The sequence below is a fragment of the Lissotriton vulgaris genome, chromosome 8, assembly GCF_964263255.1.
Source record: "Lissotriton vulgaris chromosome 8, aLisVul1.2, whole genome shotgun sequence".
In the NCBI taxonomy this organism is placed as follows: domain Eukaryota; kingdom Metazoa; phylum Chordata; class Amphibia; order Caudata; family Salamandridae; genus Lissotriton; species Lissotriton vulgaris.
This window is the reverse complement of record NC_141696.1, coordinates 80,445,175-80,472,157: the sequence shown is the minus strand read 5'-3', so window position 1 is coordinate 80,472,157 and position 26,983 is coordinate 80,445,175. Positions and strand designations below refer to the sequence as shown.

The following is a 26,983-nucleotide window of genomic DNA, read 5'->3' as shown; positions in this document are numbered from 1 at the left end:
ATGACGCAGTGCTCGCCCACACCTCTGACCATCCAGGAGGCTGATACAAGCTGGGAGCTGGTCAGAGATAAGGTAAGAATGAGGGTGATTCCCAAAACAGGAAATGCCTGTACAAGATATATTCTGTGTGTTTGAATTTGTGAATCAATGCTAAAGTCTCAGTCCTTAAATACCAGCAACAGAAAATTGAGGACCTTGTTAGACTCCGGTGTCATACCGATGGATATTCGCAATCCCATGGCTAGGTATATATTTGTAAATGTTAGGCAGGTATGGACAAAAGGATCTTCAAATGGGGTAGAGTAGAAGAGAGTGCTGCCCCCATCCAAATAGGTATGTCTTTAGTTACTGAAAATAAAAATGAAAGGAACTCACCCATCATGTCTGCCCATAATCCAGAATCACCAATTTGTTGGTTCCCCTGGAACAAACATGTCAGCCTCTTCCCCAAAGTCAGTTCAGGCTGGCAAAGGTAGCAGTCCATTGTCTTGGATGAGATCACTGTTAAGATATGGTCTTGGGACTGGCTCCTGATTGGTTGAAATTGGTATAGTAGCAAGAGTGTTCCAGATGAGCTGAAGGATGAGTCCAGGTCAGGTGCTAGAGGAACAAGGTTGGTTGTTTACGAGTTGGAGATCTGTATATTGCCCGCCAATGGAAACACTGGGCATCAGCTCTACAAAAAAACATTATAGATGATACACCATGGTGTTGGGAATGATGTGGTTAAAATATAACCTGTCCTGCCCCTAAAAAATGGAGATACTGGAAAGAAAAGCTGTTTTGCATCCCTGACAGAGGAATGAAGTTCACAGAGGCAAAACCTTTATTTTGTTTTACAGACTGTTGTAACATATTTTAAAGTGGCCTTGTTCTTAGACTAGAAGAATCTACCTCTAGTGAACATTCTAGTGGTGTTTATGCAAAGGGACGCTTGGTCAGAAGGCAGATGTAAGAAGGTTGGCCAAAAGGATTATGTTGGCCATGAGTGTGATGCAAATCTCAAGTATATATACAAGCACAATAACGCTAATATTCAAAAGGGGAGGGAGCAAGAGGCTACAGGGCAGTCAGGGTAAGCTGGCCTCCAAGTGACACTTGCCTCAAGGTGCATCCCTCGTGATGCGCCTACGATCTGTCTCGTTGCTTCCCCACACCTTGAGGCAAGTGTGACAACAGGGGTCCCTCAAATCCTTTTCTTCCCATGGGACATCACTACCCCTAATACAGGGTTTTGAAGTCTCATAGTATAGTCTGACAAAGGTCAACCTACTTAAGTGGATTCATCTTAGTCTCTCAGATACTAGATAGGAGCCCTTTTTCTCACGTCCTGGTGAATGCCATGGAACCTCCTGGCATGGATGGCAGAAACATGCTGGCGACACTGATCGGGATGGGGTACTAAACCCCCAAGTCCCCTCTATTAGTTTTAATATTGAGCAAATTCTGCACAAATAAACGTTTCATGTAGCATTTGCATCGATTTTTATATCACTCACTCACTTTCCAAGCACGGGCCCCCACTAAGTTGCAGAAGTGCCTCCCTGTCTCCCGGTGAAGGCCCACTTTTTAACAAACGTGTTTTTTAGAGAGCGAGGATTGCCGATGATGACGCATGACACCTGGTGGTGTGTGAGGACAGTCCTTAATTTTTTTTGAGATGCCCAACACCACATAGGTAATAGGCATAGTGTGCCTCTACCTTCTTTAAGAATCAGACACCGAGCCAGGGTAGCTTCTTGTTGTGTGTTACATACCCAAATCCCAAGACCTCTCTTAACCTATGTAAGAACACATAAGCATACCTCAGGAACCGAAGGGTCAATATTGCCCTAAGGTATCTTAGGTATCACAGGCCCAGACACCATTCTTATCATGGGACTAAAGTCAGCAGGTAGTAGAGAGCTGGTTGATATTCAGTGGTGAAGGTGTACTATGATGGAGAAATTTGTAGTTTGATCTAATATTTGTGGCGATTGAGAACAAGGGCGCAATTACTTATAATAAACAATGCTTGGGTGACACTATTGATACAGACGCCCGTCTAAACCATTTAGCACCAGTGTGAATAGGGAGGAGAACAAGGATGGAGCTTCCAAGAGTTATCGTGGTTAACTATAGCTGAGGCAAAAAAAAGGGAACAGAGGTCTTATGCAATTTGTGGAATGTGGGTATGTTTTGGGTGGGATTCTTTTCTGGCCTTCTGTGGCAGCACACTTATCTTCTCTATTGACGGACAGTGGTGTGAGGATAGTCATCCTTTGAAGGTCAAGCAGATAGGTGCTTCGGTTAGGGATGGAAGGAGTGATCTTTATGGGGTGCCCATAGTAGAAACCTTCAAAGTGTTTCTTGCTCTGAGTGGAAAGGCTTTACTGCCTGCTTAATATTGGAAATAATCATTCAGCTAGATGCTTTGGAGACTCTCTCTGGTGGAGGATCACCTGGAAATCTGTAGTTCTGCTTAGAAGGGGTGACTTCTTGTTTATTTATTGTGAAGACCTTTTCATCGATTTTTGGTCAACCAGGAGGTAAAGCGGCCACCATTCCGCTAACAACAGTGTGAGGTATACCGGTCCGGATACATTAGTTGCAATAGCAGAACCACCATTCTGCACCTCTTAGGGCCAACTATTGAACGTTTCATACGTATGTAAACACACATTGATGTTACCCCGTTCCATGATAAAGCACCCCATTACAACCCCTTCCTCCTGGGACTCCCACTTGTGTCCTCTTTTAGGAGTCAGTTTCTTCTACACATTTCCTCGGGTGCCATATTTTCTTGAGCTTCCGTGGACAACCCCGTGCCTCGTACACTGTTTTTTTGGCACTCAGAGGCCGGTCTAAGTTGGACTCTCATGCCCACAGTGTTGGGGTCTTGTCTTGCCCCCATAGTCTAATTAGATGTTGTCTTACCACCATTAGGGCAGTATACCAAAAAAGAAGGGTGTAGCTGCCCTGGGTTTGTTCCCCCCAGATGCCCAGGGTTATTCATTGTGGGGTGAGCTCCAGAGTGATTTCCAGAACTCCCGTCAGTCCATGGCCTACATTCCCCCAGAATGTCTGGATCCTGGGGCATCTCCAGATCATATACCTTACTTTCTGCAACCCCTCAAACAGAGGTCTGTGTCATTCCTCCCCATTCCGATCCATCACATCCTCGTGAAGTAGGTTCTGTGGAGCATTTTTAATCTCTGGGGTATCGACAGGTCGGACCCCAGATGTTGTCTTCAAATCTGTTTAGGTCTTTTTCCCATTTTTCCCTGAGGCGGTATAGAGGGGAAGGCTGTTGTGTAGGAGAGTGGAGATAGGCAGGACACTGCATGGCTGGGCAGGGGAGCTTTCAAACCCCTATACTCAAGAGGCAACTCATCTGGGGCATCTATGTGGTCTCGCAGGAGGTAGCCCAGCTGCTGGCATCGAAGGTACTGTCCCCCAGACAACTCATACTCTCCCCTACAGTTCAGGAAACAGAATTATTTTGTTCCCTCACCAGATGTCGCCCACATTGGAGATTCTCAGCAAGTTCCACTTTCTGTGGCCTTCTACAATATGCAGTCCCTTCAGTACCTCAGAGGCCCAGAGCGGGGTTTGTAGTGTCAGCTTGCTCTTTCAGCCTAGGGCTTTAGTTGCTGTATGCCATATCTTGATCACCACAGCGGTGGGGGCCGGCGGGAGCGCCATCCCTTTCTCCCCGTATAATCGTCAGATGTACCCCTGCTGGTCCATGGACCGTCTGTCAGCCATCACAGAGGTCTCTTGTCAGAAGGCGAAGGCCCAGTCATTAATGACTTGCAGTTGTGTTGCCTAATAGTATATCCATTAATCGGCGAGGGCAATTCCGCCTTTAGGGGGTTTTCTAGTGAGGGATGGCTATGCAATCCTTGGCGTCCCACCCTTTCATAATAGACCCCATGTGACGCCCGCGACTGTCTGGAAGAATTCATCTGGGACCTCGAATGAGGTGCTCTGCAAAACATAGAGAAACTTCGGCAGGTATATCATTTTGTAAAGGGCTGCCTTATCCATGAGGGATTGTGGCAATTTTTTTCAAAGCTCTACATCCACTTTGTAGGAATCAAAGATTTGCCCCGGGTTCTCCTTAATAAACCTCGAGATGTCATGCTGGTGGATAGTGCCGTGCCTCCGACAGCGGAAATGCAATAGACTTATGCCAGTTGATCCTGAGCCCAGAGTAGGAGCCAAACACTGCCAGCATTTCCAGCATCCTGAGGACTGAGCAGCACGCGTCTGCTAGATACAACATTATTTTTGCGGCATACAAGGAGACGACGTACTCCCATTCAGGATCCCACCTCACTCCTTGCATCAACGCATCCTTCCACAGCCATCAGTCTTGGAGTTCAATCGCCGGTGCTCTTGAACACGTGCCTCTTCCCAGGGGCCTCTGCATTCTGCCCGATATGCTCTGCAGCCTACCCTAGGGCCCCAAGGCGTTCCTGATTCCCTCCTGCCCAGTAGATTGCCCTGGGGCTGCAGGGTAATTCCCGCCATGGAGTCGTTTACCAGACCAGAGTGCTCACGCGGCCATCTTCTCTGCAGCCAAGCCACACCCCTGTGGCATGTTCTTTTAGGGGGTGGGGCATCTGCTCACAATAGCTTGAAGGTACGTAGGGTAGGGTCTTCTGACCTCCATGGACCTAATGTGCTTTTGGCAGCGCAGACCTGACCTAAGAACTCCTACTGAGGCTCCCGTTGGTAGTTAAAGGTTCATCCCCACTACATCACCTTTAATGCAGTGCTTGACTTGACATCATCAAAAGTAACTTTTCATAAAAGAGGTTAAGAATTATTACATTAGAAAGGGGTAAGTGTAACAAGTAAAAGATATGGGAGTTCAGGGTTTCTCCGCTGACACCTTGGAATGTCAAAAGTCATGGAGGGGATATGGTGGTGGTGATATAGTAACATAAAATGTGGGTAACAGGTAGCTGAAGAAAGTATGTGGTGGACACCAAATTGAGGGAAAGGTGAACATCTGCCCATGACCTAGGAGTAGAATTTCAGTTACACTACTGTTAAGCTTTGGGTTTCACCTTCTCGCCCTTGCTTCCGTTGCCGTCACAACATGTTGTTTGGCAGTCAAGTCTATGTAAGCAGCCAAGGTTGTGAGTGGTTTTGGTCTGGGCCGTGCAGGTCTTGTGGAGTGTCTTGGTTTGCCGTTGGCAGAGGTTCAGTGTTACTCTTGGAGTCATCATCGTGTAGGGCCTCCCCCTGCCCCACCGTCTGTACACACCCGTCTTGGTCTCAGGACACTGACAATGGACCTCATGCTCTTTCTTGGACTCGAGTGTGGAAACACAGGAGTACAGAGTAGTCCTGCACCCTTAGCTAAAGCACGCACCCATCAACATAGGAGACTCACGCTGATAACTGGTTGTAGGGTTCACTCAAGTTTCTTTTGAATTGAAACAGTCTGGTGTCCCAGGGATCACACTTGAGCTCCTGGTACTTCAAAAGATAAGGGGGACAGAGGGGGGGGGGGCAGCACGGTTTGGGTATTTTGGAAGGTATTGTGATTCTTGTTCCTAGCATTTTACCCATCTAATCATTGTAGAAAAACACATATTGTACACAAAAGAAGACAAATCAATCAGGGCAACATAAACCTTCAAGTCAAGGTTGCAGTTCACCCAGTTTTCTGCTCCAAGCATGGGCTTTGCCTCAGGATCCTTTCTTATGTCCAATCATGGAAGGCCTTTTCTTTCATGATCGCTTGCTATTGTTCATCCCTGGTTAGTTCGGCGCTGTTAGAGTTGCGACTTTGCAACCGACTCCAGCACTTGCAAGCCTGAAGATCATCTCATCATACAACAGGCGTGGCTGGCGTGAAGCTGGAAGGCACTTAGCCTTACCCATGACCTCCTTGGTGGCCCCCACCACCTGATATTTGGGATTAGTGTTCAAAATTCTCCCCGGCTAGATGGGATGACTAGATTGGGACTGGATGGTAATATTCCCCTGTAACTCGATAGGCTGGTGAGTACATGCAGTGGGATCTGGGCTATTTTGGGCATTATTGCTGCTCTCAGATGTGCCCGCTATTGGCACGGGTTTAATTTGTGCTGCTAAACTTTGCTCTATCTTGTTTAGTTTAGACATAATCGGGGCCAGTTTTTCATCTAGAATGTGGGTTAGCAGGGATTTCATGGTTTCCAACAGAAAGTTTTCACCCGTGGGTAGAATTGGCCCCTGGGTGTCCCCCGCGGCAGGAGCTAATGGTGTCATATTATTAGGTTTTTTTTTTTTGCTTGGCTAGAGATAGTTTTACATTTTCTTTTATTAGTGCCGATGGTGCTGTGGTCATCCCCCAAGCCCTTTGTTGCAAACAGACCATTAAGGCCATCCTCAGGCACGGCAATATGGTTGCCAGTATGAGCACCCTGCATTAGTGAGTCGCTGTGCGCGGTGACCTGCCTGTTTGCAATTATTACTACGGTGGATAATGGCCTACACGTTCCCACCCCCACACCCTCTGGGCTACTATGGGGCACATCTTCTGCGGGTATAGCTCTATCCACATGTATAGAGGGTGAGGTGCGGCCTGGCTCTATGGTTAGATCATTGGGACCCTTGTTCGTGTCACTCTGTTTGTTGTGGCCCGCGCCTAAGTGGGATCTTGATTAACGTCTGTTAACCAGTTCAATTTCCTTGTTAATGACTTGTGCAGCCCTCGTCAGTAAAGCGTCCATCGTTGTTACTATGGGTTTAGCAATCCCATTAGTCCCTGGAATGTGCGTCTGGGTCTTTCTCCTCCCCATCTGTAACATCCCACGATATGACAACTCCACTGGATAGAACTAGTTGATTTTTTTTAAAAATAATTCTTTATTGACATTTTTTTGACAAATACCTTCCTTTCCCTTATTCCCACCCCCCTCCGGCCACATTTGACAGGTAATTTGAGCAACAAATAAAGAAAAAAAAAATAGGAAGAAAAAAGGAAATGAAAGCATAATACATTGCATTACTAAATAGTCAAATACAGCAAGAAATTAACTTATGTTGAAGTCACATAGAATTTCAAAATATTAGATGTTGTACTTTACATTTTATATTTCAGTGTGTTGCATCCACTGTATAAGAGGACCCCAGATTTCGAGGCCTTTTTTTTCCTCTTCACCCCTTTTCCTCCTATATATAGCTATTTCTAGGCTATAAGTAGCTAGTAGTCCCGCCCGCCACTGTTGAAAGGTTGGAGGGTTTAGATACAACCAGCTAGATGCTAACGGCCATGGAGATAAATATGAGACCCTGTATTTCCTTTGGCCTAAGATCTCCATCCTTTCCTAACATTATTTTGGCTATTGATATTTCGATGGTTGTGTTCCAAACTCCAGAGAGAAATGTAGAGATTTCGCGTCTAATGGGGCCTAATGTATCACATGTGGCAAATATATGTCTAATGTCGGCTTCATGTGATGCGCATCTTGGACACTGGGTGCCTTTACCTGTACTCCATTTCGCTATTTGATGTGGTGTATAATAAAGTTGAAAAAAGGTTTTGTAATATTGTGCTTGTAGCTTGGGGGACATTAGTAGTGTTTTTTGATGATTGGTATGCCAGTCGAACTGAGTCTGGATTTATTTCTAATTTGTTTTGCCATTTGAGGATGTGTTTGTCCATATCGTCTGGCAGCAGAGAAACTAGGTTGTTATAGATTTCCCCTATTTTGGCTGTGTTCTTACGGATAACAGCCTCTATCGTCTGGACTTTGTAGAACTCTGCATTACCACCCCTAGAACTAGTTGAGAGAGGGCCCAAGCACTAATATCTGAGGGTATTAATGGTGCAGGAAACAGACAAAGCACTAAGCGATCCCAGGCAGACAGATTACAACAGGTAAATATGAAAATAGCGTGTTTGCCCGTGTGTGTCCCGCGTCGCGGGAGTCCGCAGACGGTTAAATCCTCCCGGTGACGAGGGGGGAGGGGCTGCTGGACCGCTGACGGCCCAGCTGGTTCCTAGGGCTTGAGGTCTCAGTTCGTGCCAGCGTCTCCTCTCCTTCAAACGATTTGATACACTGAAGGAAAGCTGGTTTTTTTTCTTTCTTTTTACCCGTGAGAGTTCCAATGTGCCGCCTGCCTATGTTCCTGACAATCAAGATCACATTGAGCTCATGGAAACACCCGCTAGGAGCCTGTCACTGCCGCTGTTAGAGGGGTACGAAATCACGAGGTCACCTGGTGGAACACCTTAACCAGCCCCCCTCTTATGTTTTTTTTCTTCCCTTTGTCCTTTGATGAAGTTTAAATCTGCTAAAGTCTGTATGGAGTTCCTTGTTACTGCCCCTCTCACATGTCCACGCACTCCTTGATTTACTCAATGTAACAAATGTAACCATGTAACAATGGGCTCTGCAATACTCTTACTCGGGTCTCGAGCCTATGCTTGCTTCCGCAAATCCTACTCGGCCCTCCTCACCTCCCTTACAGACTGCTACCTCTTGGCTGCAAAATCCAGGGTTTTTCCATTTCTTTTCTGTTTCACCACCACAGCGTGTCTAGGTGAATTCTCCCTTTGCGAGACTCTCCGTTGTTATCCCAAAAACGGCCACCGGGGAGGCAGGACTGAGGTCCGAGGTAGGCCCGATTCAATCGCCCCTGGAAGATGTGCTCCCAAACCGGTAACACTGACCATGCCTCTCAGCTGCTTCGCCGAATCTTGCCAAATCTTGCTGAGCCTGATCGCGCCAAGCACCGCAGAGCCGCACGCACCGATCCTTCAGGTAACTCAGAAAACTACCAAGGATCCCCTCCTCACCGTGTTCCCTTTCAGAAGTCTCCGCCTCAGCTCATACTGCGTTCACCAGCCAGGCTCAGTATCCGTTGCCGTACACCACACGCGGTGCCGATGGGTTCAGTAGTAGTAGTGTTGTATCCTGAGTGGAAAGACACTAGGAGCCAGGATGAATATTCAAGACTAGTTTATTCAGTCTTCAGATCAGGTTACATCTTGGATGACTCCAGCCAGCCTAGTGTGGTACCAGCCCCACCAGGAGCAGCCTCCCTAGATGCTCAGCCCATCTCCAACTGCCACATTCACACCACTTAGTCATCCAGGCATTCCAAGCATCACAGGCACACCAACATTCTAATACCAAGACACACTCTGGCTGAGCAGATAGAGGCAGCAGGGCTAGAATACATATTAAACTAATATGTAGAATACAACAAGTAGCATACAGTTTAGAAGTCTGCTAAATCAAGCATGGTGCCGCGATGTGTCGAGCGCTGCGCTCACCGGTCTGCGGTCGGCGATAGGGGCGGGGCGGGTGGGTAGACCACTCATCTTGCTTAGAGTAATGCATATGGTGCTCAGTGCGGCCAACAGAGTGCTCATAAGGGTTCCACACTCTTTGCAATTCAGGGAGACACCATGACACCCCCAACTGGAAAAAGCCGGTCAGGATGTGGATCCAGACAGCCATGCCCGGTCTCTCTTCGAATGGCAGACTCTAATTCCTGGAGACCCCTTTCAGCTATCAGTCATGATACTGCACAAATGGGGTCTGGCATCAAAAGAGATCAAGGAATTCATGGCCTTCAATATTTAAGATTGCACTGAAAGCTTGTATGACTCCCACATACAACTGGCACATTGAATAGAGAAGACCATCTTTTTATTCCAAAACCAGAGGCTCATATAATGCAGTCTCTTTTCTTACTGTTGATTATGCACAGCACTTACATGTACTACAAGTCCACAGGCCCACCAGAAAGCGATGCAAGAACCATAACCAATCACACACAGTTTAGATAGCACAATCCCCACACCGCGTCTTCTTTTCTTGCTGCTGAGTGCTGATTGGTTTTTGGTCTGGTGCTTCCAGGCACTCTTTGGGGACAGAGCTAGTTGCAGTGTTTCTGTTAGTCCTCTGTATTGCTGGAAGCAGTGTTGTGTTGTGTGTGATGCTGAGAAAAAAGTCTGCCTGGAGGGAAGAACCGCGGAGGTGCAAGAGGGGCACGAATGGTGTGTTTTCGTTGGGTACTTTTGGATAATTTGGAGCCAGCTGGCGTGCCCTGGGAAAGGGGCCATCCTACCAGCTTGTTTCTTGAACGCAGTGGATACAAAGTATCTGTTCACTTTGTTTTTGTGATCCGAGAGAGTCAGTGCAGGCTCGGGGCAGCAGTTCCCACACACCAGCTTTAGAGTTGGTGTATTCAAGATGATGATTTGAAGCTAATTTGCAACAATTTAACACATCTTTCCTTCTTCCTTTTTTTTCTCTCTTTCACAGTGAAAGTGAATTTTTTGATCATTTTAATTTGAAAGTGCAGTCATTTCATATCCATGTATGTTTTACATGTTTTTGACTTTGTGCAAGAGATTAAATAGTTTTTGCTGCATTTATACAAAGGTGTGTCTAGCAAAACATTTGGGAGCAATATATATATGCTCCCAAATGTTTTGCTATATCTACCTTTCTTTAAATGCAGCAAAAAAAAAAAATATATATATATATATTCACTGAAAAAAACCATAGGCTTCACACCAGTTATAGTTAGCTGGAAATTTTACTGACATAAAACCATTGAAATTCCCATGTTATAGTTAGTTGGACTCACTATAACTTGCGCGTGCAATGCACTGCTGATGATGTCACATATTACATCACTCATGACATGGTCAGTGACATCACTCATGACATCACTGATGACACCATCCAGTGAATGTGTGCCTTTCGGAAAAATAAATATATTTTATATATGTATATGTAAAAGTCAATGGAAGAATAAATGTTTAAATAAGTGTCTAAATAGATGTTTTTAATAAAAAAAATTGATTGGTTAACTGGCTTATTCAGTGTATCTTAGTGAATACATATATTAGTGAGAAATATTTAAATATATGTATTAGTGTTTCACTTTGTGTATAAGTGGCTGCATGGGTTTGTGAGTTCCTACATGTGTGTGTATATGGGTTATTAGATGTTGTTTTTAGTATCAGTATGAGTGTCTGTATGGTTTGGTGGGGGGATGACTTAGCACATAGATGCATTAATGACTAACTCTCTGTTTGTATGTGTTTTTAACACAACATATGTGCAGGACTGTATGGGTGGATGAGTGTGTATGTGTGTGTGTTATTAAGTGAATGACGGTCTCACTAGTGTCTTTATCAGTAACTACATATGTTTTAATCTAGTATATGTGAATATTGATGTATATAAGTGAGTATATGTGAGAGTAAGAGATTGTAAGAGTTCCTGTTTAAATAAGTATGTGTTTCTATAAGTGATTGTTTAAGAGAGTAAGTATGTGTAAGTTTTCTTAGAAGTAAGGTGGTAGTGTGTGTATAGCTGTATATGCAAATAAATGGATGTTCAAAAGTTTATTTGCATGTGTGAGTATGTGTGTGAGTAACTTTTGGATGACTGTCGGTGTGTAACAGGATGTATAGGTGTTTCACTACATATGATGAGTGAATATATGTATGAGTGACTATATAGAACTGTTGGTGAATGAGTGGATGTGTATATAGATGGTGGTATTACTGAATTGGTTGTTGTAACTGGTAAGGGTATCTCTATTTTTTTGAAAATGTTAGTTTCTATTTTTGAATATGTGTTTCAAGGGTTACATTACACTGAAAGGAGGTCTGTCACTCTGTCACAAGGATGGTGTCATCAGTGATGTCATGAGTGATGTCACTGACCATGTCATGAGTGATGTAATATGTGACGTCATCAGCAGTGCATTGCAGGCGCGCAAGGTATAGTGAGTCCAACTAACTATAACGTGTGAATTTCAATGGTTTTATGTCAGTAAAATTTCCAGCTAACTATAACTGGTGTGAAACCTATGGTTTTTTTCAGTGAATTTAATAGGTTTTTTAAATGCTAATTCCTAACTATAACTGGTGTGAAACCTGTGGTTTTTTCAGTGAATTTCAAAGGTTTTTTAAATGCTAATTCCTAACTATAACTGGTTTGAAACCTATGGTTTTTTTCAGTGAATTTCATTGGTTTTTTAAATGCTAATTCCTAACTATAACTGATGTGAAACCTATGGTTTTTTCAGTGAATTTTATAGGTTTTTTAATAGCAAATTTCTATAGCTATGAAATATATTATTTTTTTAATGAATCCTATATTGTATATTTATGTAATACTATTTTTATATGTATATTCTTTATTTTAATTTTTTTTATTTTTTTGCCCTGGAGCGCTCCCGGTGCGCGTCCCGGTGAGCGCACCGGTAAGCGCAGTCTTGCGGCGCGCCCCAGGGCGCGTACCTGTGAGTGTCCCGTTAGCGCTATTGCCGCGAACGAAAACAACATCGTGACGTATCGCGTAGCCGCGTCCGCGTGATACGCACGGCGTCAGCGCACCCGGAAGCATCCACGCGCATACGAACGCGCTACGTAAGCGCCGCCGGGTGCGCCCGGGGCACGTAGCGTAAGCGCGTCAGGTCCTGCGACCTGAAAATAACACTTTTCATTGGTTCAGGACAGTTTTGGTTTCAAAATGATGAAAGCCCGGCTCATGTGACCTGAAAATAACACTTTTCATTGGTTCAGAACAGTTTTGCTTTCCAAATGATGAAAGCCCCCACCTTTTTTCCTCATTCTCACTTTATTCTTTGAGTGAGGAAGACCTGCTTCTATTGATAGAGAAATGGCTACAGTAGCAGCAGCAGCTGGAGCATCTGCACCACCACCACCACCACCACCACCACAAGGACCACCACAACATCACATTGGTGGTGAAGAAGAAGAACAGGAGGAGGAGGAGGAGGAGGAGAGAAGGCAGTTCCTGCCTGAAGACAATCCCCCACAGGCAGTTCCTGCCTGAAGACAATCCCCCATATAAACCTAAGGAGCACTTTATATGGGAGTTTTTTAAAATCCCAAGGGGTTTCAAAAAAGTTAATGCTGCAAAGGTGACCTGTCTCATCTGTGGCGCAGAACTTTCCAGGGGGAACCCTGCCAAAAAATATTCATTTGGGAATCACACAATGCTACGCCACATGCAACGAAAGCACCCCAATAACTATTCTGCAGCAGAGGTCAGAGAACTGACCCGAAACCCTCCCCAATCTTCTCCGAGCACCTCTAAACAACCCACTCCGTACAAGATTACTTGTATATTTTGTGGGACTACCATTTCATATGGGGAGCAGAGCATCAAACTTATAAACCGTGCTGGAGACAACCACCGGTGCCGAAAGAAGCCTTAATTTTTTCCTGGTTTTTTTTTGCTCCAGTTGAGCTGTTTAAAATTCCCTGTTTTTTGTTTGTCCCCATAAAAAATACAAAAAAAATATAAAACTGTTCATAAAACCCCAAAAAAGTATAACATGTTCCAAAAAAACAAAAAAAAAATATAAAACAACAAAAAGAAGAAAAAAACAGATCTTTTTAGAACTACCTCCAATTTATAAATGTTAAATGTCGTATACTTGTAAAGCGCACAGCTGCCCCAGCAAAGGGGAGTCCCGGCGCTGTATACCGCTGGGGAACCCGTCCTGGCTTTCCCTTTGGGATGGTCCCCTACTGGGAATCCCCAAGGTGGAGCCAGGCATCCCCGGCGTTGGTGGGGCCGTTGTGGAGATTAGGCAAGCTAATGCCCAGAGTTGCCGAGTGGGACCCCAGGTTAGAGTAGGCACCGAGGCGAGATTCGTCGAGTCCGCTGACCCTCGTCCACGACCCCTGCCGCGTCGGGAATTGAACCCTGGTCCCGGGCCGACTTCTGCTCCCAGGTCTGCCGCCTCTAACCAGTGAGCCACACCACTGCGGTGCAGAGTTTTTTAAAACTCTGTCATTCTTTTCCCCCCATGGTACGCTCCCCGGTATGTGTACCGGGCGCTCCCCCCGCGCAAATCAAAAAAAAAAATTAAAAAATGTTTGCCCCGCGGGGCCCTTTTATGGCCCCCACATCAAACCTAGGGGGTAGGGGGGTCTACTCTGCCCCTTTTGGTCATTTCCCCCTTTGTTTTTGCCACCTCTTGTGTCTCGATCCTACCGAGACACAAGATGGCGGCCGCTCCGGACTGTTTGGAATGTTGACAGACACCCGAGAGCCAATCAGCTTTCCGCGCGCAAACTCAAAATCCACTGGAGCACATATCTTAAGACATAGCAAAGGCACATCGGGCTATCAGTCCCTACAATTTTGCCAAGTTTGGTGGAAATCCATTCAGCCGTTCGGGCTAAAAGTGAGGTCGACCGCCCTATGGAAATTAACATGGGGAAAACACGTTTTTTGGACCCCCCTTTTATCTCTGCCCACGCTTGACGTATCCCCCCCAAACTTTCAGGGAAGGACCGGAGCGCCGCCAGACATTTTTGAGGAAATTTTCAGGCAGATTCCTCAACCGGCGCCAAAGTTATTTACAATAGAATGTTGTAATTTCCCTATTCAAAATAATCCTAACTATAACTACCTACTGGCGACCGCCAGTAGGTCATATATATATATATATATATATATATATATATATATATATATATATATATATATATATATATATATATATATATATATGACCTACTGGCGTCGGTAGGCCCTGATTTCTATTAAAAAGCTGTTTTTGATTTGCCAATAACTTTGCCGTTGTTTGATGTATTGTCACAAAATTTTCAAAACTATCAGTGAAGTCACTTCAGCGGCTGTCTTGAAAGTTTTGTGGTGATCCGTAATGCTGGTGCTGAGAAAAAGGGGGGTCCCAGAACGCTTTTTCTCCATGGTAATTTCCATAATAAACTTTAGACACAGGTACAGGCCGAACTGCTGAACGGAATTACACCAAATTTGGCAGAAAGGTAGCTCTTGGTCCAGAAAGTACTCCTTTTGTTAAATGGTGTAAATCCGTTTTGTAGTTCCTGAGAAATGAAAAGATTTCTCAGATATACAACTGTGTCTGCAGTAGATCTGCAACCCATCCTGATCTATTGACTGAGATCTGAGACCAGAAAGTGTCAGCAGCCATCTTGAGACTCGGTTGAACCGAGTCACATGAAAAAAAAAATAAAAAATAAAAGATAAGGGGACAAGGTAGAAACACCCTGACCCCATGGGCCTATTCAGGGAGTACCACAGGGCCCCAAAACGCATTTTTTAATGCTTTCGGCAGGAGTCCCGGTGGATTCGCGAATCCAGCCAAAAATCATTTTAAAAATGAGGAGCGGGCTCCCCCGCTTCGTTTATTTTAGGCCCCCGGGGTGGCCAGGTCCCGGGGCAATTACAAATAATGATGTGAGCACCCGTGCGGGCCCCGGAGACTGCCTCCTCCCCCGGGCTAATTGATTGAAATGCGGGGACTGCCACATCCCTGGGCAATATTAGGTTATAATACATGGGAGGGCTCCAGCCCCCCCTTGCAGCCCCAGGAACCACCACTTCCCCGGGCCTAATAGAATGAAATGCAAGGGGGCCAAGTGGTCCCCCTGCTGCCCTGGGAACCGCCACCTCCCCGGGCACACATTTTTAGGTCTCGCCTGTCGATGCGCATGCGCATCGAGCAAGGCGAGAGTATTGCGACTTATCCACTCTTTATCCACACTGCAAGGAATCGTGGCGATTCCTTGCAGTGCCCGTGACTTTTAAGCTCAATGCGCATGCGCATTGAGCTTAAAAGCGCGTGCACGTCCGTCTTTGTTTACCCGCTCCGCCCCCTCCCCTTCCCGCCGTGTCGCATTTCTCCTCCCCCCTCCCCTCGCGCCGTGTAGCATTTCTCTTCCCCCCTCCCCTCCGTCTTGTTTTATTTAAACCTTTGCTTCATCGATTTCATGCACCTCTTATTGGGTACATTTCGGAAATGCGTTCTTACCACAACACTACGCACATCGTATTCCCGTGCAGCTTCTCAGAAGCGGGAGGTAAGATTGACTTACACTGACGCGACAATCGGTCATAAGATGTTTGTCAGCGTCTTTGTGTTACTTATTGTTGGTAATTGACCTGAGCGAGAGCATGTATGCACTTTTTTTAATCACCAGGATTGCGATCTTGTGCACTTTTCTATTTTTACGAGACACGCCACGCCGAGTACCGTCACAGTTTAGTTTTTGTAAGCACCGCGTTTACTTGCTTTTCGGAGCCAAGACTTTGCTGCACTTTTTAAACATTCCAAGTGAGAGGTCTTTAAGGTTTTCACACAGTATGTGCATGAACGATGCCTCGTTACCACACATCTTTCCTAGGTGCGTATCAGACTAGGCACAGGCAGGAATGTGTGTCTGGAGGATCCTTGAGCCATATGTCAGATAGTACAGCTTCTTTAGCCCCCATCTGTTCCCCAGCCGTTCCCCAGCCTGCCGAGAGCAGCTCTTCCCGCTCCGCCCCCTCCCCACTCTCTCTCCCCGCACACCTCCGTTGCTTTATATCCTGCAGAAGTTTAACTGACTTTTCTGCCCTACAAATGCAGATTTGTTTTGTGCTTTGATATTTTGACCCCCGTACATATCCCTCTCGTTCAGCTGCAGTTACAGACGTTTCCTAGGTGCGTATCAGACTAGGCACAGGCAGGAATGTGTGTCTGGAAGATCCTTGAGCCATATGTCGGATTGTACAGCTTCTTTAGCCCCATCCTGAGCATTTGTGCTTGCTTACACAGTATGCAGAATCGCAGGTTTTATTCATGACCTGCAGTACTACGGTCTAGATGTTCCTTTAATCAAGTACAAAGTGGCATGTTTCACAACATGCTAGGGCATTACCATCTGTTCCCCAGCCTGCCGAGAGCAGCTCTTCCCGCTCCTCTCTGCCCCCTCCCCACTCTCTCTCCCCGCACACCTCCCCTCTCTTAATTGGCCCTGCTGCATCAACACATTGCAGGTGAGTGACGTGGCCTATATTGGATTATGCAATATTTTCCTGTACATGCTTTTTAAATTCAATGCTTAGGATGAACATTTAATTCGGACTCCTTTTCATAACACTCTATTTAAGAGTAACAGCATAACTCTTTGCCTGATGTCTGTTTTGCAAAGGGGCTCTACCGTCAGGTAGCACCGTTTACAGGTTTTATCTTCCTTGATGTGGGTGGGGAAGGCTCTCTCCTAAGTTGTTACAGCTAAATGTGGAACGAGCTATTTAAATAAAATCTTCCCAGACAATGAAGCAGTGTTTTCCGCCAAGGCTATTCAACTAACCCTTGTATGGTCCTGACTACACTTATAGAAACATATACATTGGTCTGGCCCAGTCCTACCAAACTGTGACTTTGGACATATATTAGGGTGTTATCAGGGTCAATAGTACTTACTATCGACAGTGGTTGTAATTTAAACAGTCTATAAGCAGTCCTCTGAAGTCATTAGATGTAGCTCACTCACCCTCACCCTCACTCACCCTCACCCACACTCACCCTCACTCACCCTCAACCCCTCACCCTCACCCTCACCCACACTCACCCTCACTCACCCTCAACCCCTCACCCTCACTCACACTCACCCTCACCCTCACTCACCCTCACTCACCCTCACCCTCACTCACCCTCAACCCCTCACCTACCCTCACCCTCAACCCCTCACCCTCAACCCCTCACCCTCACCCTCACTCACCCTCAACACCTCACCCTCACTCACCCTCAACACCTCACCCTCACTCACCCTCAACACCTCACCCTCACTCACCCTCAACCCCTCACCCTCACTCACCCTCAACCCCTCACCCTCAACCCCTCACTCACCCTCACTCTCACTCATCCTCACTCACCCTCAACCCCTCACCCTCACTCACCCTCACTCACCCTCAACCCCTCACCCTCACTCACCCTCACTCACCCTCAACCCCTCACCGCCTCACCCTCAATCACCCTCAACCCCTCACCCTCACCCACTCACCCTCACCCTCACTCACCCTCAACCCCTCACCCTCACTCACCCTCACTCACCCTCACCCTCACTCACCCTCACCCTCACCCTCACTCACCCTCACCCTCACTCACCCTCAACCCCTCACCTACCCTCACCCTCAACCCCTCACCCTCAACCCCTCACCCTCACCCTCACTCACCCTCAACACCTCACCCTCACCCACCCTCAACACCTCACACTGACTCACCCTCAACCTCACTCACCCTCAACCCCTCACCCTCAACCCCTCACTCACCCTCACTCTCACTCATCCTCACTCACCCTCAACCCCTCACCCTCACTCACCCTCACTCACCCTCACCCACCCTCAACCCCTCACCCTCACCCTCACTCACCCTCACCCTCACTCACCCTCAACCCCTCACCCTCACTCACCCTCAACGCCTCACCCTCAATCACCCTCAACCCCTCACCCTCACCCACCTTCACTCACCCTCACCCTCACTCACCCTCACTCACCCTCACCCTCACTCACCCTCACTCACACTCACCCTCACCCTCACTCACCCTCACCCACCCTCAACCCCTCATCCTCACTCACCCTCAACCCCTCACCCTCACTCACCCTCAACCCCTCACCCTCACTCACCCCCACTCACCCTCAACCCCTCACCCTCAACCCCTCACCCTCACTCACCCTCACTCACCCTCAACCCCTCACCCACCCTCAACCCCTCACCCTCAATCCCTCACCCTCACTCACCCTCACTCACCCACACTCACCCACACTCACCCTCACTCACACTCACCCACCCTCACTCACCCTCACCCTCACTCACCTTCACCCTCACTCACCCTCAACCCCTCACTCACCCTCACTCACCCCCACTCACCCTCAACCCCTCACCCTCAACCCCTCACCCTCAACCCCTCACCCTCCCTCACCCTCAACCCCTCACCCTCACTCACGGTCAAACCCTCACCCTCACTCACCCTCAACCCCTCACCCTCAATCCCTCACCCTCACTCACCCTCACCCTCACTCACCCACACTCACCCACACTCACCCACACTCACCCACACTCACCCACACTCACCTTCACCCTCACTCACACTCAACCCCTCACCCTCACTCACCCTCACTCACCCTCAACCCCTCACCCTCACTCACCCCCACTCACCCTCAACCCCTCACCCTCAACCCCTCACCCTCCCTCACCCTCAACCCCTCACCCTCACTCACCCTCAACCCCTCACCCTCACTCACCCTCAACCCCTCACCCTCAATCCCTCACCCTCACTCACCCTCACCCTCACTCACCCACACTCACCCACACTCACCCCCACTCACCCTCACTCACACTCACTCACCCACCCTCACTCACCCTCACCCTCACCCTCACTCACCCTCACCCTCACTCACCCTCACCCTCACTCACTCTCACCCTCACTCACCCTCACTCACCCTCACCCTCACTCACCCTCAACCCCTCACCCTCACTCACCCTCACTCACCCTCACTCACCCTCACTCACCCTCACCCTCACTCACCCTCAACCCCTCACCCTCACTCACCCTCAACCCCTCACCCACCCTCAACCCCTCACCCTCACTCACCCTCAACCCCTCACTCACCCTCACTCACCCTCAACCCCTCAGCCTCACCCTCACTCACCCTCAACCCCTCACCCTCACTCACCCTCACTCACCCTCAACCTCATGCTAAAGATTTACAAAAAACCCATAAACAATTCTAAAAGCACTAACTCTAATGCTGCGAGACCTATTGCATTTCTAATGCTTGTTTTTTTTAAGCGGGGGAAGCCCTATGGCCTCCCCTGCATCCCCTGGGACCGCCACCTCCCCGGGGCACAAATCAAATCACTAAAGGGGTCAGTTGCAGACCTCCAGGACCTGGGGACCACCACCTGCCCCGGAAAATGTGATGAAACGAGGGGGGTTGCATGGCCCCCCTCCAGGGGTTCTTAATGGCCCAGGGGATCACTGACCCCCAGGGCTGGCTCCAGCAATGTCCCTGGGTGCCTACCCCCAGGACATTGCAGCAAACTCCGTTCTGTTTCTTGGAAGAGAGAGCTGTAAAAATGCTTTTGCTTCCATGAAGTGGAGCACAATTTCTTTTGGAGAGAGGGAGCTGCATGTCAGTAGCTCCCTCTGTCCAAAAGCAGTGACGGTTCCCGCAGGAGGCAGGGAGCCGGCAGAGACTGCGGTGGCTTAGAGGCTCCCCCCGCGATCCTCACTGACCTGGCATGCCTCGGGGCTTGGGGTCCCCAGGGAAATATCAGCCAGGGGAGGGGGGCCCCATTAAAAAAAAATTATGGCCTTGCCCTAAGGGATGGGGTTCCCAGGGCCGAAATAGACCCGGGAGGAAGGCCACGCGACACCATCCCAATTTTTCATATTTTTGTTTTTTGAGGATCAGGAGGAGATTTCCAGGGCCCAAAATGGTCCAGGAAAGGACTAGTAAAAAAAAAAAGTAACTACTTGCAGGAGGCCCTGCCCCCTTTCTCCACTACTGTGCAAATGCGCCTCCTGGCACACTCCTGGTTGGGGGATGAAGTCCCCTTGGCTGCTGGGAATGAGCTTGTCTCTAGGGTCATGTGGAAGTTGTATTTTTCCAGTCACATGGAGAGGTAGTGTTTCCGTGCAGTGTCATCTCTATGTTTTTTGTAGGTGCATTGATATGTTAAAAGTTATTCTTCATTTCAATGAGTTGTACCATGGATGTGGAGTTCTATATTTTAGAGAAATATATATTGTTTATATTGTGAATATTCTAATTCTAATTCTAGGTAGTATCTGGCCAGTATGTTTGTTTACAGGGTTGTCTGGATACTGTGTTGGTGTGTGCTGCTATCTAGGGGCCCGATTCACAGAACTAACTTAAGACAAAATCCTAAACTTACTACCATTTTCATATTCACAGAAGGCACTTACTCATTTTGGTATTCACAGAAGACACTTACTCATTTCGGTATTCACAGAAGTTAGGAGTCCTAACTTTAGGACTCCTAAATGCCTTCTGTGAATACCGAAAGTCTTAAAATTAGGATTTTTCTCAGTTTAGTAGTAGTAAAGTTAGGACTCCTAACTTTAGGACTCCTAAATGCCTTCTGTGAATACCGAAAGTCTTAAAATTAGGATTTTTCTCAGTTTAGTAGTAGTAAAGTTAGGACTTCTAACTTTAGGACTCCTAAATGCCTTCTGTGAATACCGAAAGTCTTAAAATTAGGATTTTTCTCAATTTAGTAGTAGTAAAGTTAGGACTCCTAACTTTAGGACTCCTAAATGCCTTCTGTGAATACCGAAAGTCTTAAAATTAGGATTTTTCTCAGTTTAGTAATAGTAAAGTTGAGAAAAATCCTAATTTTAAGACTTTTGGTATTCACAGAAGGCATTTAGGAGTCCAAAAGTTAGGAGTCCTAACTTTACTACTACTAAATTGAGAAAAATCCTAATTTTAAGACTTTGGGTATTCACAGAAGACATTTAGGAGTCCTAAAGTTAGGACTCCTAACTTCTGTGAATACCGAAATGAGTAAGTGCCTTCTGTGAATACCAAAATGAGTAAATGCCTTCTGTGAATACCAAAATGGTAGTAAGTTTAGGATTTTGTCTTAAGTTAGTTCTGTGAATCGGGCCCTAGGTGTTGTACATGAGTATTGTGTTATTTCAATGCTGTATTTATGTACTGTGCTATCAAAAATCTTTCCCTTTGTAATGTTATACCAGGCATATGTCTTCATGCAGGTTGTATTTGATATTCAGGTACCTGGATGTTCGTTTTAAGTTATTTGCTTGTACAGATAAGTTCACAAGGTTTATGAAACCAGCTTTCCCTCCATTTCCTCACTGGCAGACTATCTTTGATTCTGTGCAGAGCTAAGCTGCCTTTTAGTTCTATTTATGCTATACAGATACCACATAAATACAATGATGATGAGTGAAGAATGCATTTATGATGCTTAAAAGGAAGCTGATTCAATATTATTCTACAATTCCTGACTTGACTGTACCTTCAAATACATCTGGAAAACATGCCACCCCTCAGTTGTAGCTCATGAAGATGGATCTGCTAAGCATTTACCATTTTATTCAAGACCAATGATTTCTCCTCCATTTTGCAGTGTAGTACATCGCTTTGCCCATTATGTTAGACAACTCTGTTTCTCTCTTGCAGGTCGTGGATAAGCTATTTGGAGCGAATGTGGTGGCTGTTCCGTATCTGGAAGATGCCTTGTCTTACGACCTGCTCTACGTTGTCATCAAGCAGTCTGAAATTCCTCGAAACCATATCCGTTGGGTGCAGAAGATCATTCCTGTGGGTCCCTTGCATAACCTGGTGGAGCATAACCATCACTTAGATATAATCAAGAGCAGCGTGGACCATGTTTCCAAAGTTCGCCCTGACTTCCAGTACGCGGAGAGCCACATCATCAAGGGTTCCACCAGGTACATCCACCTCACCTTCAAGAACATCAACAAGAAGATAGTTCTCTTCGTTTTGAACCCAGGAGAGCTCACCCTGAGGCCTGACCTTCCGTGGTTGCCCGTCAGAAGGATATACGTTATCTATGAGGTCTTTTACTGCTCTCACCTTCAACTTGTAGTGACCGATGGGAAGGAAAGGAAGGAACTCAAGCTAAGTCAACCTACACCCATCGGGTTCTCCTACTTGAAGTTCTCTGTAGGTTCAAAAAGGATGATTGGTCAGCAAAAGAACACGGGGAAGTCTAAGTTGCCCGGGAGAGGGTCGTGGGTACGGGTGTCAACTGTGTTGGCCCATCATCCAAGGAAAGGAAAGAGTGCGGGGTCGTCATATAAGCAAATAAAGACAATTCGGACTGTCTCAAGACTGTTATCTGGTAAGTTTCAAGTGATGGGTGTAGTGGGGAGAAATGGTATAAGAATAGTGTTTCAAAAGTTAGATGGAAAACCATTGTCTCTCATTTACAATTGCCTCTCTATTTTTGAAGTAAGAGAGTTTGGTCAGCCCCCGACTTGAACGTGGAGAATATTCTGGTAAATGTAATATCGTTTCAGGAAAAAGTTATACCCAGAGTTAGTCTAGCTCAAGGCGTTTGTCCTATGTATGTTTGATTAGTCGTGTGGTTCCATCAACAAGTGACTCCACAAATGATGGGCACAAGGCTTCTATCTTAACGAAGAGTCTGAAGGGTAGTGAGACTGTAGAATGGTTCATCTCACTCATGTAGGGAGTCACTACACTTCCAAGCCTTTGAGTTGAAGTACAGATGGGGCGGGGGTAGGGGAGGGTCTCCACAAGTTCCTTAAGTGCTGGCAGAGAAGGAACTGTCATTTGAGATCTGCGGCACACTTTGCTTCAATTTCAAGAGACAAATAAACAAATAAAGAAGGGCAACTTTTGAAGACAGGACAAACAAAGGACGTGGAGGGCTTCTCGACTCACTAGACCTGGTGTATTGATATACGTGGCATCTCAGCCAGTGCAGACCCAACACAAAGCCCAACCCTCTGCGCATACCCACGCTTAGCACACTCTAGCTGTGCTGGATGACCAGAACGGACCTCGCTATCCAGAAGACTATTGAAGACATCTTCCATCACTGGTGCCGCGTTGTCATGTCCATAAAACACTCATTGATTCAGTTGAGCCATTACATACATCCCTTTACTAATTATGCTACCCTAAGGGTATGAGGGCCAAAGGGCAGGGTGCAGTTCCTTGACCCCAGAGGTGGGACAGAAGTTGAGACATCTTGTGCTGCCTCACAGGCTTGGGTTTACCTTGTTGATAGTGTGTGGGGAACTGCCCACTGGCATTACCCATTATGTCATGACGCGTTTCACCACTCGGCTTTCCCCCTTACTGCTGGATTGCCCCAATGCCCACCCTCAAAGGGCAGCAAGGCACCCTGACTGATGATATTTCACTCACACACTTTTGTGTTTTGCAGTTGTGGGAGTGAGCCAGCGCAGCCATGGCACCCATGTGATGTGTTGTGTGAATAATGATCATGTTGCAGGGCATGATGCAGTACCCATCTCTATAGTAACAAACAGACCAGCTATTTGGACCCAGCTTTAGAGTCAGTAATCTGGGCCTTACTAAGCACAGGCCAAGAACCCCGGCCTTGTGCAGACATCATACCAGTGGCTGTTCATAGGAAGGGCTCTCTCTGCTCTAGAGTGGGGCTCAAGGGGCTGCCTTGTTTGACTCTTGAACTCCCAATCCAGTAGAGATCGCCTTCCTTAATCTTCATTGGGGAACTATTAACCAATCACATTTTAGGACTCAAGGATTACTTTTGAGCGATCAGGGTTCCACCAGAACAGTTCTGGAGTGGATAGTATTTTAATGGTGGAACTGATGACAGCTGGGTTAGAGAGGTTCAAAATGCGCATGTCTGGTTGGCCATAGCAAGACAGATGGCCAAAGAGGCATGTACACTTTAAACTTAAATGAGCTCACTGCTGCCACTCGGCAGCAATGGCCCGTACCGTCCTGACACCCAATTCAGGACGGGTTGCTAAAAAATACAATAATAATAAATAAACTTAATTACCATTTTATTTTTCAGCTCTGGGGCTTTTCTGGGGGGTTTTTATTAGAGGGGCGACGCTCCTCTGCTCTAATGGAGGAGACGCCTGCCATAATGCAAATAATATCATTATATTTCGTAGGGCTCTAACTGGCTCACAGAGGAGAACTAGCCTACTCTATGAGTCAACACCTCCAAAATAAACACTCCCAAGACTAAAGTCTTGTTTTTCTCTAGATATCAAACAAGCAGATTTGACTTTAGAAGGTCAGTAGGTGATGTAAAATTAGAAAAGGTAAACATGTTCCCAATTTGGGGTGGAAGGTTGCGCAAAATGTATCTTGTGAGCCACAGCTACAAAAATAGAACAATTTGCCCCTTTTATAATTTGTACAAAGCAGTAGAAAAAAGACACATTTTGCTGTAAAATGAAGTATGGCTTCCAAAGTGCTGCCTTCTGCACTGCACTGCATATTCTTTGACAGAATTACATAATATGAATGAATGGAGTGTAAAATTGGGAAGATTTTATTTCAAATAATTAAAGACACTTCTGTTCAATCAATACACCATGAACTGGATTGGGGAGGTAACCAAAGGCATACACAATAGTTGGCATTGCATTTCAGGTGAAATCCAATCATTCTCATAGATTTACTGTGTGTATAGCTCACTGGAGCTGGGGGGAAGAGAAGACCTTTATGAGAAATCTAAGCTTAGCTCTAAATAAGTTGAGAACATCTAACTGAGAACATCTAAGGATCATTTACAATAATGGTATCTAAATAAACTGAATGTTCCTCGACCATATTTTCAAATGTGGACTGACCACGTGGTATGTAGATTCATTTTCCAACAAACTATGGGACACATCCTGTATAAGGATATTTGAGAAATTTAAAACATATCCAAATTCAGAATCCATTGGGTCATTACATGAAGCAAGGATACAAGACTTGTCCCATCTTTCCATGTGCGGTGTCTCTGCAGTCATAAAGATACTGTTAATAAAATTAAACTCTTAATTTGCGAATACCAAAAAAATAGTAAGCTTGCACAAAAGTGTATGTTTACCTTTCTTAATCAGCCCATAGTAGCCGGCTGTATGCCTATTAGTATTGCTGATAGGAGGCCATAAAGGGTTAGAAGAGGACAAGAGAGGAACTTTGAGGCACCCTGCAGGTAACTTGAGTTTTCAATAGGAAGGGACCAAGTCTACCCAAGGCAGCTTCATGATTGGCATAGCACAACAAGTATTGTGAGATTTAATGCAATCAAATCAATGTTTACATAAATATATACAAGATAGGATCAATCTTATTAGCTACAAGTACCCTCACCCACATTTGGCCTTCGAGCCGATTGCAACCAGTGATATGCTTTTTGTCATATACCAACCCTATTTTGTGAGTCAGTAACCTGTTATCAACCTGCAAAATAGGATTTGCGAGTAGCTAATAGGAAGGTGCGTGTTAAGGACGTCCCATCCATATCGAGGACAGAATATCGACAGACAAAATATGGGAAGGTAAGTGAATATAGGGAAGTGTTGATTTACTATCTTAACTCCCCATCTAAATACCTTGAATATATAGGTACTGCATAGGTATATGTATGGAGATGAAGTCTAGACTTCCCTGTTGATATTTTATTTTCGATATTCTGTACCCAACATTGTGTTTCAATATGCAGGAGGCACGCTGACTTGGTGACAAACCTCAGTATTCAGGCCTCAGTTTGGTACCATGCTACGCTAAGGCTTCAGAATAGTGGAAAAACCAACCTACACCCTTAGAAGCCACCAGAGAACTTCTGGAGAACAATAAACATGAATGTGACAGATTTTCAAATCTAACAAGAGCCTCTATCTTTTTCCGACACATTATCATTACGACGCTTATGAGTCGGTCCTCTCCAATCGCCCAGCCCTAGTTGTGTGGCAGCTTCATCGTTGAGGTGGATAAAGTTAAATATAACTGAGAGACGAATAGTAGACGTTTACTAGCTTCAGAAGGATCAGCTACATCTCATGCCCCTTCCAGAGAGTGATCCATTGCATTGTTTAAAATGCGGATTGTGCAGTTTGATAAGTGACATCTATGGTGAGATACCAAAATGTTAATGACATATTGGGGGAATTTAGAGTACTTAATCCAAATACTGGAAATATAAGAATATGCTCCACCAACTAAGATATGGCTAGTTATCACCAAAGACCATGATCACATAAAGGTACTTTTCCTTCCAAGTGGTCTTGGAACAATTTGGTAATTAGCAAACAGCCTCCTGGTGATATACAGTTGAGGATATGTTATATGTTAGACTCTAACTGGCCATTGCATGCTGTTCTCCTCCTGTAACTTGTGTCTCCTTCTCAGCCCTAATGCCTCACCTTGATTCTGTCCACTTTCATTCAGAGACCTTGCCTTTCTCAAGCCACCGGGACCCTGAGACCATCGACACCCCCTCCAACTTCACGGCAGCTGAGATGCGCACCATGTCGCTACCGCTCCTCACGAGTGCGGCAACAGACTCGGACAGCGATGAGTGACCTGGCTGTTGACCCCAACTAGGGACAGTGAATTGTTCGGGAACTTTGAGAGCACATCTTATGTTCCGCCTCCTGCAGTTAAAAGCATGTGCTGCAAAGCAATTG

The 26,983-nt window shown here is 46.1% G+C and overlaps 1 protein-coding gene across 1 annotated transcript; it reads left to right on the top strand.

Annotated features, from left to right (window-relative positions):
- C8H11orf42 (chromosome 8 C11orf42 homolog) lies at nucleotides 1–26,888 on the top strand. The gene is made up of 3 exons (XM_086933218.1): nucleotides 1–72; nucleotides 21,984–22,668; nucleotides 26,745–26,888. Exons 1-3 carry the CDS (start codon nucleotides 1–3, stop codon nucleotides 26,876–26,878), a joined length of 891 nt encoding a protein of 296 aa, XP_086789344.1. The 3' UTR covers nucleotides 26,879–26,888.
- Nucleotides 26,889–26,983: the final 95 nt, after the last annotated feature.